This window comes from Nomascus leucogenys, chromosome 10 (assembly GCF_006542625.1).
Source record: "Nomascus leucogenys isolate Asia chromosome 10, Asia_NLE_v1, whole genome shotgun sequence".
Classification (NCBI taxonomy): domain Eukaryota; kingdom Metazoa; phylum Chordata; class Mammalia; order Primates; family Hylobatidae; genus Nomascus; species Nomascus leucogenys.
This window is the reverse complement of record NC_044390.1, coordinates 413,788-432,318: the sequence shown is the minus strand read 5'-3', so window position 1 is coordinate 432,318 and position 18,531 is coordinate 413,788. Positions and strand designations below refer to the sequence as shown.

The window sequence follows — 18,531 nt, the reverse complement described above, 5'->3', positions numbered from 1 at the left end:
CTCCCCACTCCCCCCGCGACTTCCGTCTTCCAGTCGCCCCCCCTTCCCCAAAAGTTGCGTGGACTCTAGCCCCGCCTCCTACATTCTCCCCGCCCTCCCTGTCCCCGCCCCTCCACCCAGATGGACGGCCAGTTAGGCCCGCCCCCTGCACTTCCGGCCCTACCCGTCCTTCCTCTTCCCAAGGGACGTCATAATCCCGCCCCCACCGCCACCCAACCAAGCATCACCCACTCCAGCACTTCCGGCCTGACCCCTGTCCAGCTCCTTTCCTTTCTCCAGGTTCTGCTCTGCCCCAAGAGTGGTCGCCTTTGTGGCAGGGCACGACTCTCTCCCAGCTCAGGTCGCCGTCCACATTAGTGTGGGGCCCTGCGGCCTAGCGTCCCTCACCAGAGGCCTCCCCTTGCCCAGCTGGACCGCCGAGGGACATCGACGAGTACCCTCCTCCTGCTGTCCCCGGCTTCGCCTGCCGCCCCTAACCGGCCAGTCAAGATGGCCGCCGCTGGGTGAGGCGAGCTGGCGCGCCGCGGGGGCGTCTGGGAGTTGTAGTCCGGGACGGCGGGCTGACGCACTTCGCCGCCGGCCGACGGGCGCCATTGTGCGGCTCGCCCCGGGTGAGTGCCGCGCGAAACCTGCGTCCGTCGGGGGCTGCGCTGGGCGGGTCCGGAACCGTTAGTTGGGGGCGAGGGCGGCCTCTGCATTTCCCGCCGAGCTCGGGTACCCTGAGCCGGCCGTGCCTGCAGTCCTCCCGCCGCTCTGTGGGATGGGGTCGGTGACCCGGAACCCCGAGGGGAGACAGTGCTTTCGGGGCGCCGGGGTGGAGAGAACAGATCGCCTCCGGGAGCGTGGGGTCTGGGCCAGGGAGGCGATCCCCTCCGATGCGCGGGACAGAGGAGGCTCGGTGTCCTTTCGGGGAGGGGAAAACTGGTCCTATCCAGTCCTGTGGGAGTCCTATGACTCACTCTGGGCGTTTTCCAGTGTGGGTGGAATTGTCATTTCCCGCTGAGGGAGCCGTTCCTGGGCGGAGACTGCGGTAGCTCCCCAGCGGACCCCTTACGCCTCTCCCTCCCCTCCCAACTTCGGTTTCCTCAGGACTCCGCCCACTTCCACCAGAGACACATTGAGAAGGAGGAAACTATGGCCTCAAGGCTTCCGACGGCCTGGTCCTGTGTGAGTAGAGGCTTCCTTCGGCTTTTGAGTCCCCTACCGCACCTGGGCGGATGCGGACGGTGGTGAGATACCACCTTCCCTGAAATACCCTCATCCTCCAGAGCACCTCGGGAAGGGGATAGAGATTGGTTGGGCATGAGAGATCCTGCGTGATGGTGGAACTGCAGGTTGCTTGGTTTTCCAAGGGTGTAGTTAGAATAGAGACCAGATTGTAGGGGCTTCTGAAGGCCAGGTTAAGGCTCTTCCTTGTATCCTTTATACTGGGAAGAGTAATTGACAGGTCTTTTGTTTGTTTATTTGTTTTTTGTTTTTTGAGATGGAGTCTCCCTCTGTCGCCCAGTGGCACGATCTTGGCTCACTGCAACCTCCGCCTCCTGGGTTCAAGTGATTCTCCTGCCTCAGCCTCCCCGAGTAGCTGGGACTACAGGCATGTGCCACCATGCCCAGCTAATTTTTTTTTTTTTTTGTATTTTTTGTGGAGACGGGGGTTTCACCATGTTGGCCAGGCTGGTCTCGAACTCTGACCTAAGGTGATCCGCCCATCTCGGCCTCCCAAAGGTCTATGCAGGGATCAGGCTTATGTTTAGATTTCAGCAGATAAATTGGCATCAAGCAAGAGGTGACAGCAGCAGAGTTCAATAACAAGTAGAAAAGACAGGTGAGGATGGATCCCTGACAGGTGAAGGAGATAGAAAGAAGCATCAGGGCCCTGGGTAGGGGCTGACGGCTTGGGTGTGATGGTGCAGCTCAGAGAATTCCCTAGGAGGCATACGCGCCACTCTCAAAGTCAGAATTTTCAAATGAATAAGAAATAGGGGGCCGGGCGCGGTGGCTCACACCTGTAATCCCAGCACTTTGGGAGGCTGAGGCGGGTGGATCATGGGGTCAGGAGATTGAGACCATCCTGGCTAACATGGTGAAACCCAGTCTCTACTAAAAATACAAAAAATTAGCCGGGCGTGATGGCGGGCACCTGTAGTCCCAGCTACTCAGGAGGCTGAGGCAGGAGAATGGCGCGAACCCAGGAGGCGGAGCTTGCACAGTGAGCCGAGATCGCAGCACTGCACTCCAGCCTGGGCGACAGAGGGAGACTCCGTCTCAAAAAAAAAAAGAAAAAAGAAAAATAGGGCCGGGTGCAGTGGCTCACGTCTGTAATCCCACTTTGGGAGGCCGAGGCAGGCGGATCACAAGGTCAGGAGTTTGAGACCAGCCTGACCAACATGGTGAAACCCCATCTCTACTAAAAATACAAAAATTAGCCGGGCGTGGTGGTGGGCGCCTGTAATCCCAGCTACTCAGGAGGCTGAGGCAGGAGAATCGCTTGAACCTGGGAGGCGGAGGCTGCAGTGAGCCAAGATTGCGCCACTGCACTCCAGCCTAGGAGACAGAGTGAGACTCTGTCTCAAATAAATAAATATATAAATAAAATAAATGGACAGATTTTCATATGCTACGGAGGTCTCATGTGTTGCTCTCCTTATTGTAACCTGAATAGAGTCAAGCTTGGGTTTGCTTGGGGTTTCAGACAAAGACAGGAACTCAGGATGAGACTCCCAAAATGCCCTTGGATCATCTTGTAGACCATTCTGTGCTTTCACTGGCCTGGTCAGCCTCCCCTGTCTTTCTTTTGTCGTGGATGCGGATGGCCCGTGGCTGAACAAGAATCTGGATTTTTAGGAACCAGTGATCTTTGAAGATGTAACACTGGGTTTTACCCCGGAAGAATGGGGACTGCTGGACCTCAAACAGAAGTCCCTGTACAGGGAAGTGATGCTGGAGAACTACAGGAACCTGGTCTCAGTGGGTAAGGCTGGCCTCCAGGTCAAGAAGGATCTGTGCTTTGTAGCACAAATGTAGCACCTCTGAAGTATGTGTCTGCTTGGGCTCAGACTGCAGGGGCACCAGTAGGAAAAGGGCAGCTTTTCAGTACGACTTCTGAAGCATTGCCTAGTCCATCCCTCCCTGAATACCAGGGATATGGGTCTGTCAGGGATGTTTTCAGCTGCAGTAGTGGATGCTTACTGTTTTTGTAACAAGAGTTCCGGCCAGGCATGGTGGCTCACTTTAGGAGACTGAAGCAGGAGGATTGCTTGAAACCAGCGTGGGCAACATAGACCGTGTCTCTTTAAAAAAAAAAAACTCTACGGAAATTCCAGACAATGTGATGCCAGTGTCCCAACAGCTTAGGAGTAGCATCAAAGAGCCTGTCCCTGCCAGGCACGGTAGCTCATGCCTATAATCCTGGCACTTTGGGAGGCTGAGGCAGGCAGATCAGTTGAGGTCAGGAGTTCTAGACAAGCCTGACCAACATGATGAAACTCTGTCTTTACTAAAAATACAAAAATTAGCCGAGCACCCCAGCTACTCAGGAGGCTGAGCCAGGAGAACTGCTTGAACCTGGGAGGTGGAGGAGGTTGCAGTGAGCTGAGATCGGATCACAGCACTCCAGCTTGGGCAACTGAGCAAGACTCTATCTAAAAAAAAAAAAAAAAAAAAAAAAGCCTGTCCCTTCAAACTCTGGTTATTGTGAACCTTTCCATGTTCCCCCTAGTCATTGCACAACTGTGCCTCCAAGCACTGCGTCTGTGTTCAAGGCAGAAACAAGGAGAAGGGGTAGCCTCGGCCAACTCTCTTTCACAGCTGTCATGTTTAACCAGAAAGCAAAAGCTTTCCCCACTGACCGATCGATCTCCCTTTGTGTCTGGCTGACCAGAACTGGGCCCCTTAGCTGCTTGGCAAAGGAGTCTAGGAAAGCCAACAACAGGGATGGATGGAGTTGTGTTCATTGCTCTAGGCCAGAAGTCATGTCGTGCCTTAGCAGGGGAGAAGCTGGAGACGGCTTGTGCTGCAGTGGGATAGCATTTTCTGAACACAGACCCCCACAAGCCCTGTCTCTTTTCCTTTGAGCAGAACATCAGCTTTCCAAACCAGATGTGGTATCTCAGTTAGAGGAGGCAGAAGATTTCTGGCCAGTGGAGAGAGGAATTCCTCAAGACACCATTCCAGGTGAGAACCAGACATGGGAAGCCCCCACAGGGAAGGGGCCAACTGATTAGTCAGGGCCCAATATCTTGGAAAAGCAGTAGACATTGGGATACCCCAGGTGGGATGCTGTGATGAGCAGTTGCAGAACCAAACTCTAAGTTTTAATCTGGCTCCAGAATCAGCAGTGTACTGCTTGGTTGAAAGTGAACCTGTTGCTGGTGGCAGGTGATACTTGTGCTGACAGTAGGGGCTCCCTTAGTTTGTTACACGCATTGTCTACTGCCCTCCCCTCATAATCACTGGTAACCCTGGTGTGTATTTCCAGCCAGACTTATATAGGCTTACGTGAAGTATGTGAATATATATATACATTTTGGAGGTGTTATAATACAGACAGGTCAGCTTCTTTTTGTTTTGGAGACGGTCTCTGTCACCGAGGCTGGAGTGCAGTGGCATGATCTCAGCTCACTGCACCCTCCGCGTCCTGGACTCAAGCTGTCCTCCTACCTCAGCCTTTCAAGTAGCTGGATCTATAGGCATGTACCACCATGCCCGTTTAATTTTTTTGTTTTGTAGAGATAGTGTTTCACCATGTTGCCCAGGCTGGTCTTGAACTCCTGAGCTCAAGTGATGCATCCACCTCAGCCTCCCAGAGTGCTGGGATTACAGGCATGAGCCACCATGTCTGTCTGGTCTGCTTTATTTTATTTATTTTTTGAGATGGAGTCTCGCTCTGTTGATCAGGCTGGAGTGCAGTGATCTCAGGCTCCCTGCAACCTCTGCCTCCCGGGTTCAAGTGATTTTCTAGCCTCAGCCTCCGCAGTAGCTGGGATTACAGGTGAGCACCATGACTCCAGGCTAATTTTTGTATTTTTAGTAAAGGACGGTTTCACCATGTTGGCCATGCTGTTCTTGAACTCCTGACTTCAAGTGATTCACCCACCTTGGCCTCCCAAAGTGCTGGGATTACAGGCATGAGCCATTGTGCCCGACTTCTGCTTTATTCTTAACAGCTTCAGTGTGGTCCACATTTGATTTTTCTTCTTTTGAGGGACATTAAATTTACTGCAGAAAACTTCCTTGCATACTTTTTTTTTGCACGAACAAGTTGGTTTTTCTGTAGGTTGGATTTCTAAAAATGGAACTACAAGATCAACCAATGTTGGAAACTAAAAATCTGGTAGTGACAAATTGCCATCTCAAATCCTTTAAGGCCAGGCACGGTGGCTCATGCCTGTAATCCCAGCACTTTGGGAGGCTGAGGTGGGAGGATGTTTGAGACTCTGTCTCTATTAAAAAAATAAAATAGGCCGGGCATGGTGGCTCATGGCTATAATAATCCCAGCACGTTGGGAGGCCAAGGCAGGCAGATCATTTGAAGTCGGGAGTTTGAGACCAGCCTGGCCAAAATGGTGAAACCCCATCTCTACTAAAAATACAAAAATTAGCTGGGCGTGGTGGGCGCCTGTAATCCCAGCCGCTTGGGAGACTGAGGCAGGAGAATCGCTTAAACCCAGGAGATGGAGGTAGCAGTGAGCAGAGATCATGCCACTGCGTGACAGAGCGAGACAACATCTCAAAAAAAAAAAAAAAAAAAAAAATATATATATATATATATATGTAAAAAATACATATGTGTGTATATATATATAAATCTTTAAAAATAGTCCAGGCACAGGGGCTCATGCCTGTGATCCCAGCAATTGGGAGTCCAAGGCAGGAGGATTGCTTGAGGCTAGGAGTTTGAGGTTATGGTAAGCTATGATCATACCACTGCACTCTAACCTGGTTGACAGTGAGACCCTGTCTCAAAAAAAAAAATTAAAAATCCTTCAGCATACATAGAGTTGGCTGAAGTAAATGACAACTTTTTTTTTCTTTATCAACAGCAATTTGTAATGGTCTTTTTAAGGTTTGCAGATCTGATGGGATAAATACAATATGTTCAATTTAGTTCACATTTTCCGCACAACGGACCAAGTTGGACATATTTTATAAATCTGTGGCCTGTTTGTATTTTTTCTTTTGTGAGTTCATGTATTTTCCCATTTTTTTCTTGTTTATTTGTGGGAATTCTCTGTGTTCTGGATGTTAATATTGAAATATCATATCCCAGACCATGTATTGTCTACCTTTATGTAGTCTCTATACAGAAGTTTTATAATTTCTTTTTCTTTTCAAGTATGTCTTTGTTTCTGTTTTAGATTCTGTATCATATGTAGGTAGATTATCCAAACACTTCAATATGTTGTGGTATTTGTTATGTACCTCAGACTGCTGTGCTCAAGCAATCCTCCTGACTCAGACTCCCAAAGTGCTGGGATCACAGCACTTAAATTTTTTTCTTTTTAGTTCGGTTTATCTGGAATTTCCTTTTATGTATGGGTGGAGTTCATCCTCTGCTTATTGGAAATACCATATTTGTCATGGACAAAATAGCTGTCTATATACAGGCCTCTATGGACTCTGCCTTGATCTTTTCTGCCTCTGAGTAAATGCCATGTTACCGTACTTTGATATATAGTAGTTCCCCTTGTTATTTAAAAAAAAGAAAAAGTCTTAGCTGGCTTTAGCCATCTATTTCTCCAGATGAACACTTATTCTGAGCTTGTCAGTGTTCATTGAGAAAATCCTGTTGGGATGTGTATTACATTTAATTAGGTTTTCATTATTACTATTACCTGATCAGGTTAATCCTACCTCATGGTCTTGCATAGTTGTTCCAGATGAACTTGTCATGCTCTTAAATTCTTTGATCTTTTTTGGCTGGGCGGGCACGGTGGCTCACACCTGTTATCCCAGCACTTTGGGAGGCTGAGGTGGGCAGATCATGAGGTCAAGAAATCGAGACTATTCTGCCCAACATGGTGAAACCCTGTCTCTACTAAAAATACAAAAATTAGCTGGGCGTGGTGACTCACACCTGTAGTCCCAGCTGCTTGGGAGGCTGAGGCAGGAGAATCACTTGAACCTGGGAGGCAGAGGTTGCAGTGAACCCAGATTGCACCACTGCATTCCAGCCTGGGCAACAGAGCGAGACTCCATCTCAAAATATATATATATATATTTTATCTCTCTCTCTTTTTTTTTTTTTTTTTTTTTGAGACAGAGTCTCCCTCTGCCACCCAGGCTGGAGGGCAGTGCGATCTCAGCTCACTGCAACCTCCACCCTCTGGGTTCAAGTGATTCTCGTACCTCAGCCTCCTGAGTAGCTGGGACTACAGGCATGTGCCACCATGCCCGGCCAATTTTTTTATCATCTGTAACAGTCGTGTTACATCATGTGGTTGTATTCATCATGGGTAGTATGTCCAAAATCGTGTGAAGCTCAGAGTTTAAAGAGTTGGTATCGGCCGGGCGTGGTGGCTCACGCTTGTAATCCCAGCACTTTGGGAGGCCGAGGCGGGCGGATCACGAGGTCAGGAGATCGAGACCACGGTGAAACCCCGTCTCTACTAAAAATACAAAAATTAGCCGGGCGTGGTGGCGGGCGCCTGTAGTCCCAGCTACTCGGAGAGGCTGAGGCAGGAGAATGGCGTGAACCCAGGAGGCAGAGCTTGCAGTGAGCCGAGATCGCGCCACTGCACTCCAGCCTGGGCGACAGAGCGAGACTCCGTCTCAAAAAAAAAAAAAAAAAAGAGTTGGTATCTAGTCTCTGACTTAAATGGAAAAGTTTCTAGGTTTTGATGAGCTTGATGCTAGATTCTGCTTTGATTCAAATCAGTTTTATCTGGATTAACAAATAGTCATGTTGTCTTTTCGAATGAATAAAAATCGGTAATATCTCCTATTTCCCTTCTAGAGCATACTAAAGTGGTCACACAATTCTCCTTTGAGCAGTTAACATAGGAGTATAATAGATAGAGAAGTTTTGTAATGTGCTGCTGGAGTCTTGAATTTTTAAAGGGTTTTTGTGTCAGTATTCATAAATTATGTTGGGGAGGTGGTTTTCTTTGTGTGTTTGCTTGGTCAGCTTTTCTATCAGTGTGCTGAATGCAGGGCACACTGGATGCTTTCCCTTCTCTTTGTTTTCTGTGCTGTGATGCAAGTGGCATCAGAACTACCCATTCTGGCAGTATTGAGCTGTGACATCTGCACCTAACCGCCATCCTTGGTGAGGACCTGTTTGCCACAGAATAGAGGGCTAGAGTCTTTCTCTGTGACTCTCCCCAACCCCCAGCCTTTCTGGGGGCCCTGTTTCTGATTTCTTCGTATTTCAGCTTCCTGGCTCAGCATTAATATTTTGTTTTTTGTTTCCACATTTAAAGTTTTTCCTTCCATTCCCTTCACTGAAAATCTTTGTTAGCAAAAGAGGTCACTAAACTATTTCACCTGCAAAGTCTCCAGCAATGTAAGTACTTTGTATCTGCCTGCAGTGGTTTCTGTGCCCCTTGGTTTTTGAGACGGAGTCTCACTCTATCGCCAGGCTGGAGTGCAGTGGCGCCATCTTGGCTCACTGCAACCTCCGCCTCCCAGGTTCAAGTGATTCTCCTGCCTCAGCCTCCAGAGTAGCTTGGGACTACAGGTGCGCACCACCACGCCCAGCTAAATTTTTGTATTTTTAGTAGAGACTGGGTTTCACCTTGTTGGCCAGGATGGTCTTGATCTTTTGACCTTGTGATCTGCCCGCCTCGGCCTCTCAAAGTGCTGGTATTACAGGCATGAGCCACCGTGCCCGGCCCAGCCTCCTGATTTTCCTTTTGGTCTTTATGTCTCTGGATTACTCAGGCTGTGACAAGTCTACGTTTCATCTTTCTTGGAGCTGAGGACCCATGTCCTGAATGGGCAAACCTCCAAGCCATACACTTCTGGATGATCTGGTAGTATCCTAAATCTGGCTGGTGTGTGGGGCACTGTGGGCGCCACACATCTTGGGAGAGCTGACTCCACAGGTGACAGATTCAGGGTAGTGTCCCAGAGTCAGAGGCCACATGAGGGGAGGCTCATCAGGAGGTACTGTTGGAGCCTAGGCCTGAGGTGATGGGTGTCCAACTCATCTCTGCTCTGTCACAGAAAGAGTCCTTAACTAGATGCTGTCCTTCGTCTTCTCCTTCTCCCACCTCACAGATACTTATGGAGGGCCTTTTCTGTCCCATGCAATATACTTACTAAAAACTTAGGTGATAAACCAAAGTGCTTACATAATCCCTACCATCTTAGACTTCATAGTCTAAACAATGATGGCCTTTTACAAACATGTTACACAGATACAGTGATAAATGTACTGAGAAGGAAAAGAGCCTGATATAAAGAAGGGGAACACTGGGGGAATTACTTTAGAAGACCTAGTCAGGGAACACTACAGGGGTGAGATTTAAGCCAATTCCTGAAGGGAAGTAAGTCCGTGGACATACAGGATTGGTGGTGAAGACAGCTTCTAGGCATGGAGGCACCATTTGAGGTGACTGTCAGATGGGAAAGAACTTAGCATTTCGAGGGGCACTTCAAGCCTAGTGGACTAGGAGCAGGTAAAATGAAGGGATGTGACATTGCTTTTCACAGCTCACTCTGGGTGGCTTGTGAAGAAAGAATTGTGGTATGTCACAGATTGGAGGCAGGCAGGGCCCGCAGTTACACCTGGTAATACCTGCTAACGTGGTAATAAGTGGCCTGAGAGTAACAGCACATTTGGGGAGAATCAGGTGTGTGTGATTCATAGGTGGACTCAGTGGGACTAGGTGAGTAATTGAGAGGGATGAAAGAACAAGCCACCAACAATTTCTCGTAGGTGACTGTGTCTAACATATTTCGTATGTAAAGTCGGACCTCCTGCACATAACAAAATCCACAGATGCTCAAGTCCCCAATATAAAATGGTGTAGTGTTTGCATATGACCTACTCATATCCTCCCACATAGTTGAAGTCATCTCTAGATTACTTATAATACCGAATATGATGTAAATGCTGTGTAAGTAGTTGTTATATTGTTATATTGTTTAGGGAATGGTGACGAGGAAAAAAAGTTTGCACATGTTCAGTACATTAGCAACCATCCTTTATATATTTTTTTGAGTTGAGGTCTCACTCTATGTATCACCCTGGCTGATGTGTAGTGGCATGATCATGGCTCACTGCAGCCTTGAACTCCTGGGCTCAAGTGATCCTCCTGCCTCAGCTTCCCGAGTAGCTTGGACTATATGTGTGTGCCATTACGCCTGGCTAATTTTTATATTTTTTTGTCACCATGTTGCCCAGCCTGGTATCAAGCTCCTTGCCTCAAGCAATCCTCCCCGCGTCAGTTTCCCAAAGTGCTGAGATTACCGTCTTTAGCCACCATGTTTAGCGCATCATTCATTTTTTTTCCCTCAAATATTTTCAATCCAGAGTTTGTTGAATCCACAGATGTGGAACCCACAGAATATACAGGTCCAACTGTACATTCTTTTTGTCAATATCTTTTTTCTTTCTTTTTTTTTAGACAGAGTCTCGCTCTGTTGCCCAGGTTGGAGTGCAGTGGCACGATCTCAGCTCACTGCAAGCTCCGCCTCCTGGTTTCTTGCCATTCTCCTGCCTCAGCCTCCCAAGTAGCTGGGACTACAGGCGCCCACCACCACGCCCAGTTAATTTTTGTATTTTTAGTAGAGACAGGGTTTCACCGTGTTAGCCAGGATGGTTTCAATCTCCTGACATCGTGATCTGCCTGCCTCGGCCTCCCTAAGTGCTGGGATTACAGGTGTGAGCCACCGTGCCCGGCCTTTTTTTTTTTTTTTTCGAGAGTCTCACTCTGTCACCCAGGCTTCTGTAGTGCAGTGGTCCAATCTCAGCTCATTGCAACCTCTGCCTCCTGGGTTCAAGTGATTCTCCTACCTCAGCCTCCTGAGTAGCTGGGACTACAGGACTGTGCCTGTATGTGTCCATCGCTTCTTTTAAAAATATGATAAAGGAACCCGGTGTGATGGCTTATCACTGGAATGCCAGCACTTAGGGAGGCTAAGGTGGGAGGATCACTTGAACTAAGGAGTTCAAGACCACCTGACAAACACAGCAAAACGTCATCTCTACTAAAAATAAACATAATAAGCCAGATGTGGTGCCGCATCCCTGTAGTCCCAGCTACTTGGGAGGCTGAGGCAGGAGGATTGCTTGAGCTTGGGAGTTTGAGGCTGCATTGAGCTGTGATTGTACCACTGCACTTCAGCCTGGGCAACACAGCAAGAAACCGTCTCAAAAAAAAAAAAAAAAAAAAAAAAAAAAAAAAATATATATATATATATATATATATATCACATATGAGATAAAAGGGCCAGGTGTGGTGGCTCACGCCTGTAATCCCAACACTTTGGGACGCCAAAGCAGGAGGATTGCTTGAGGCCAGAAGTTTGAGATCAGCCTGGGAAACATGGTGAATACAAGTCTGTGCAAAAAAACAACAAAAAATAGCTGGGTGTGGAGGCAGGAGGATCACTTCAGCCTGGGAGGTTGAGATTGCAGTAAGCTGTGATAGCACCACTGCACTCCAGCCTTTGTTTCAAAAATATGTGTGTGTGTGTGTGTGTGTGTGTGTGTGTGTGTGTGTGTGTGTGTGTATGATAAGGGAGAAAAATTATTTCTGAGTTTTTGGCATTAGCCAAGGATGTGGGGATGTCTGGTAAAGACCTAGACTTTGCTGAGGGGAGGAAATAAGGGGTTTGTGTTTTCTGTGTTTTTTGTGTTTTGTTTTTCACCTTTGTTTTTTGTTTTGAGGCAGGCTCTCACTTTGTCACCCAGGCTAAAGTGCAGTGGCCCCATCTCACGTCACTGCAATCTCCACCTCCCAGGTTCAAGCAATTTTCCTGCCTCAGCCTTCTGTGTAGCTGGGACTACAGGCACCTGCCACCACACCTAGCTGATATTTTGGATTTTTTAGTAGAGACAGGATTTCACCATGTTGGCCAGGCTGGTCTCAAATCGCTGACCTCAAGTGATCCTCCCACCTGGGCCTCCCAAAGTGCTGGGATCACAGGTGTGAGCCACCACACCTGGCCTGTTTTTTACTTTTTATGTTGAAATGATTTTTAATCTTTTTTTTTGGCCAGGTGTGGTGGCTCATGTCTATAATGCCAGCACTTTGGGACGCCGAGGTGGGTGGATCACCTGAGAAGTTCGAGGCCATCCTGGCTAACATGGTAAAACCCCGTCTCTACTAAAAATACAAAAAATAGCTGGGCACGGTGGCGAGCCAGTAGTCCCAGCTACTCAGGAGGCTGCAGCAGGAGAATGGCATGAAGCCGGGAGGCAGAGCTTACAGTGAGCCGAGATAGCACCACTGCACTCCAACCTGGTGACAGAGTGAGACTGCATCTCAAAAAATAATAATAATAATAATAATTAATAAATATACAAAAATTAACTGGACGTGGTGGTGTGCGCCTGCAGTCCCAGCTACTTGGGAGGCTGAGGCAGGAGAATCGATTGAACCCAGGAGACGGAGGTTACAGTGAGCCGAGATGGCGCCACTGCACTCCAGCCTGGCAACAGAGTGAGACTCCGTCTCAAAAAAAAAATGTATATATATATATATATATATATATACACACACACACACATATATGTGTGTGTATATATATACACGTGTGTGTGTATATATATACTAATATGTATATACATATACATACATGTATATGTATGTATACTAATATGTGTATATGTATACTAATATGTATATATGTATGTATATATATACTAATATGTGTATATATTAGTGTGTATATATATACACCCTAACATATATACATATGTACACACTAATATATATACGTATATATACATATACATATGTATATACATATGTATATGTATGTATATGTGTATATATATACTAATATGTATATATGTATGTATATATATACTAATATGTATATATATTAGTGTGTGTATATATATACACACACTAATAGTATGGATAACTCAATAGCTTTCACATTGATTGAAGTTTTTGAACTGTCCCATGTCTTAACTGATTCTTGTAATGACAGATGAATGAGAAGGCACCATAGAGACACTCAAAGGTTTGCAAAGCCAGTCGAATACACCTATTTAGACCTAAGAAGGAGATGCCACACAGCACATAAAAACATCCGTGTGGAAGTCATAGGTGTTTAGAATGGAATGCTTTACTGTGAGTGTGAGATGAGAGAACTGTCTTCTAAAGTGGTCAGTTTGTCCCAACAGTGACATAGCTGTGCCTCTTATTAATGCACAGAACTGGTATTGAGTTTAGACTTGGGCCATTTTGACAACTCACTCTGTGTGCTTCTCCAGCTTCCCATGATAGCAAGAATGGCAGTCAAGTCAGCAGTCCCCAACCTTTTTGGCACTAGAGACCGGTTTTGTGGAAGACGGTTTTTCCATGGACCTTGGGGTGGGGAGGGATGGTTTTGAGATGAAACTGTTCCACCCCAAATCATGAGGCATTAGATTCTCATAAGGAGCATGCAGCCTAGATCCCTCACATGCACAGTTTACAACAGGGTTCATGCTCCTGTGAGAGTCCAGTGCCACTGCTGATCTGACAGGAGGCGGAGCTCAGGTGGTAATGCTCATTTGCCCGCCGCTCACCTCCTCCTGTGCAGCCTGGTACCAGTTCATGGCCTGGCAGTTGGGGACCCCTGGTTTAAGTAGAAGGGAAACAAATGCTAGGACAAATGACATTCATCCTCAGGAAAGCACTGAATGAGGAATGATGCTGTGACGATAAGCAATGTAGGGAAAATAGGTGGCACTCGAATCTTCACCTCTCACTAATGTCCCTTTAAGAACCATTGCCATATATGTGGCTCTTGGGTGGAATACTTGAGATGTAAACTATTACAGATTTAGTCATTAGGAAAGGAATACAGGGAAGAGACTACTATGAAGGTCATGATTTAGGAAACACTGCAGGGCACTTTACATTTTTTACTTGTCAAGAAGTTAAGTAGAGGCCAGGCACAGCAGCTCATGCCTGTAATCCCAGCACTTTGAGAGGCCAAGGTGGGCAGATCATTTGAGCTCAGGGGTTTGAGACCAACCTGGGCAACATGACGAAACCCTATTGCTACATAAAATACAAAAATTAACCAGGCATGGTGGCGTGTGTCTATAGTTCCAGCTACTTGGGAGGCCGAGGTGGGAGGTTGGCTTGAGCCTGGAAGGTGGAGGTTGCAGTGAGCTGGGATCCTGCCACTGCAGAAAAGAAAACAAAGTTAAGTAGGAAATGAGTCCTACAAATAAGAACTTACAGCTTTTTTGAAACATAAACCAAACATGAGTCTGAAAAATAAGTTTGATGAGGCGAGTGTTTTATTGGGAGGAAGAAGGCCAAATTCTTCTTGAGATTCCATCCTTTGTATAGCTTGAGAGGGTCACTTAGGCTATGGAGTGATCAAGAGCATACCATTCTTTTATCCAAGAATAAGATGGAGTAAATGTGTTTAGTTTGAAAAAATTCACTTTCAGCCTGTCTTTGCCTTCTTTAATGTCTTTGCTCTCTTTAATGTCTTTGCCATCTTTCATGAGACATTAACCAGCAAACACCCCAAATGAAGTAAGTCCTTTTCATGAACTTTTCACCATCTGAGAACTCACACAGGGAAGAAACCTCAGAAATATGATCACGTGAGGAAAGACTTCTGGCCTAACTCAGTCTTATCTTGAGAGAATTCATACTGGAAAAGTTCTTACATTGAGTATTACATCTAAGAGCTTCTGAAACCATGAGAATATAATTGCTGTGGGAAAGGTTTCATGCATAGCTCCCTTATTCAGCATCACAGAAGTTGTACTAGAGGTTACCTAAGAACATAGGGCTGGGAAGGCTTCGGGTATCCCAGAACTCACTGGCAAGGAACCCTCTCTGAACACAGCATTTTGGGAACCCCTTCAGTAGGAGTCCTCATTGTTTTCAGCATCAGAGGACTCATATGGGCAAACATCCTGTGAATGTAATCTGTGCAGACAAATGACCAGCCTTAACTCTCACCTTATGTGACAGAACGAAAAAAATGTACACTGGAAAGAACCCCATTGAATAATAAAAATGAAATGTCTCATCCTATTTTTACATCATGTGGTAGAGAAGGCAAACCCTACATAAAACACTGATAAGCATATAAATGTAGTTAATCTTGTCTCTTCTAATTTGCTTATTATCTGACCTGAACATCTAGAAGAAATATTTAAAATATGGATGAGAGCAGGTGTTCTTTGACTTCTGTATGTCCCCATTTGCTAACACAATGACTGAATTACTAGGAACTCAGTACATACTGTTGTGAACAGATGTCTGAAGAAGTTGCAGGAGACAAGAGTATGTCTTCAAAGAGAAGACTGAATACAAGGCCAGGCTTTGAAACAAAAGGGTAGGTAAGAGAGGGTAAAGGAAAATCTTGAGAGAGTGCTACAAAGAACTCTGCGGGGCCCACATTCTTGGCAGCTAGGTTGAGTCTGGAATGTTGGGTGGCTGTCAAACATGTTTTGGCTGGAATTCAGTGAAGCAGAGTCATCTCATGCTTTGTGATCTTTTATTGAAGAACACTTTACATTCTCTGCCACCTCCCACATATCTGATCTCTAAGACCTGTGTAAATCGTGATCCTGTTATCTGGGGATCCCTCTGCCTGTGTTCTAGGGCTTGTACTCAGGAATAACTTCAAAGCCTGAAATGGCTTAACTAGTAATTAAGAAGGAAAACAAATGAACTAAGTGTTTGAAGCACACATTTTTGGGGGAGAAAGAAAAATACCATCAACAGTCCTATAGAAAGAGGAACAATGGCTTTAAGAAAAAACAGAAGAAGAAATGAGTCAGAAATAGAGAAGAAAAAAATATCCCAAGAGCTCATTTTCTGGGTAGACAAAATGCCAAAATGACTTTGAGTAAGTAAAGAATAAATAACCAACCAGTAAACCTATACAGGGGAAAAGAACCTGTACAGACATTTTACATGTAGTTTTTAGTTATAGTACTTTGCACAGCTGTTACAAAGAATGAGCAACCTCTTTATGTATTGATCTGAAACTGCATGTGTGTACTTAAAGTATATGACATTTTAATATATAAATATACATAAACTTTCTTAAAATTCAAGTGTGCTGGCTTTGGCTTCACATATACTAAAATTGGAACAGTACAGAGAAGATGAGGATAAAAATTTAAAAATAACAAAATACATAGTCAGGTGCGAACACACAAACATGGTTGTGTGTCAGCTGATCCTCAGTGGAAAGACATGGAGACTTCTTTGGAATTTCATATTAACTTTTGGAGGTGCTGCCCATGACAGTGATATATGGAAATGGCAGCTCCTTCCTGTCGTGTCACTGCTTCCTGGTCTAGTTCCTGACACAGTGTGGGTGCTCAGTCATTATTTGCTGAGTGTAGGAATGAACAAACAAAACATGGATTTTTGGAAAAGTGTAGAGTTGCCAAAATTAGTCCTAGGAGAAATATTAAAATTAACTTTGACTTTTTTTTTTGGAACAAATTGACCACTTGCATCTGAGTACTGCCCTGAGCAGTGGAGATTTTTTAACTTCCCATTAAAGACAGGGATGGGTGCAGTGTCTCACACCTATAATCTCAGCACCTTGGGAGGCTGAAGTGGGAGAATTGCTGGAGCCAGGAATTGGAGACCACCCTGGGCAGCATAGCAATTCCTGCTCTCTACAAAAAATTTAAAAATTAGCCATACATGCTGGGGTGCGCACCTCTGAAATACTATTAAAATGATACTATTTGGGTGGGCACGGTGGCTCAGGCCTGTAATCCCAGCACTTTGGGAGGCTGAGGCAGGTGGATCACCTGAGGTCAGGAGTTTGAGACCAGCCTGGCAAACATGTCGAAACCCTGTCTCTACTAAAACTACAAAAAATAGCCAGGTGTGGTGGGCACCTGTAATCCCAGCTACTTGGGAGGTTGAGGCAGGAGAATTGCTTGAACCCGGGAGGCGGAGGTTGCAGTGAGCTGAGATTGTGCCATTACACTTCAGCCTGGGCGACAGAGCAAGACTGTGTCTAAAAAAAAAAAGATTCAGCAAAATGACATTACAAAATAAATTCATAGTAATAGCTTGGCTTGGCCAGGTATGGTGGCTCACACCTGTACTGGGGTGGCTCAATCCCGATACTTTGGGAGGCCAAGGTGAATGGATCACTTGAGGCCAGGAGTTCAAGACCAGCCTGGCCAACATGGTGAAACTCTGTCTCTACTAAAAATACAAAAAATTAGCCGGGCGTGGTGGCGTGCACCTGTAATTTGGGAGGCTGAGGCATGAGAATTGCTTGAACCCGGGAGTTGGACGTTGCCATGAGCAGAGATCGCGCTACTGCACTCCAGCCTGGGCTGTGGAGCGAGATTCCGTCTCAAAAAGAAAGAAAAAGCTTTGGTTTACACCAGGAATATCAAATTTGACATGGATATACAAAATATATTAATACCTTTAAGAAGTTATACCAAAGAATAAATTATTAAAGAATGAGCAGGACCTATTTGAAGAAAGTTGTAAGTGCTGGAGTGTGGAAGACTTGATAAATAGAAGTATTAACTTATTTTGAGGGCTTAAAAAGGCTAGAAGTACTGATGTCCTTTTCCTGAGTCCTGAAGTCATTCTAGCCATCAACCTCTGGAGAAATGCTGCTTGGGCCTTTTTACCATGGGACCAGAAATACAAGTCCCTGACATGGGCTTGGCTGAAAAGAAGCAAGTGGGGTGCAAACTATGTGTGCTTTCATGTTACAAAGAAGCTGTGTTGAATCAACAAATATTACTTGAGCACTTGCCAAGATTCCAGGTACTGTTCCAGGGTTGGATCACAGCGATGAGCGGGGCAGGTCTTACACCTGCTTTCATTGGGCCTACATCCATTCCATGGCTGACTGAATCAACAAAAATGAACTTGCCCATTCGGTACTTCAATTGCACTGGGCACCTTACAGCTGCTCATTGGCCCTGCAGCTAATGCTACTATGTTGGACAGTACAGATCTAGAACATCTCATTTATAGAAAGTTCTGCCCTAGGTAGGGTGACAGACATGATAGATTAATGAATCAGATATTTGGGATGGTAATCAGTGTTGGAAAGAGAAGGAAACAATGGTATATGTTGGTGGGGGACAAGCGAAGTATGGGTGGGCAGCAATAGTTCAGAACTAAGTAGGAAGATGGTTCTGAGGAGGTGACACTTGAGCTCAGAGCTGAATGGGAAAGGCGAACCAGGTGAAGATTTTGGGAAAAAGACTATACCAGGCAGGAGGGTGGTGCACATGTGGGTCTCTGGATGAAAGGCCATATTCTAGGAAAAGTAAGATGGTGGCTGTGGGAGACCCCTTTAGTGTCAAGGGCATTAAATAACGGTTTGGAACCCAACTCCTTTGTTTCCCACTATGTTAGGCCGTTCTTAAATTGCTGTAAATACCTGAGA

General features: G+C 46.0%; 1 protein-coding gene across 3 annotated transcripts in view; it reads left to right on the top strand.

The window, feature by feature from the left end:
• Positions 1–210: 210 nt before the first annotated feature.
• The window catches only part of ZNF274 (zinc finger protein 274), a 31,035-nt gene continuing 12,714 nt past the window's right edge, over positions 211–18,531 (top strand). Inside the window, exons 1-4 of one of the 3 annotated variants that reach the window (XM_030819461.1) lie at positions 211–611; positions 1,090–1,167; positions 2,845–2,971; positions 4,078–4,173. In XM_030819461.1, the coding sequence (XP_030675321.1) occupies positions 1,135–1,167; positions 2,845–2,971; positions 4,078–4,173 (256 nt within the window). In that variant the 5' untranslated portion in view covers positions 211–611; positions 1,090–1,134. The other 2 variants (XM_030819462.1, XM_030819463.1) reach the window with 2 other exon arrangements.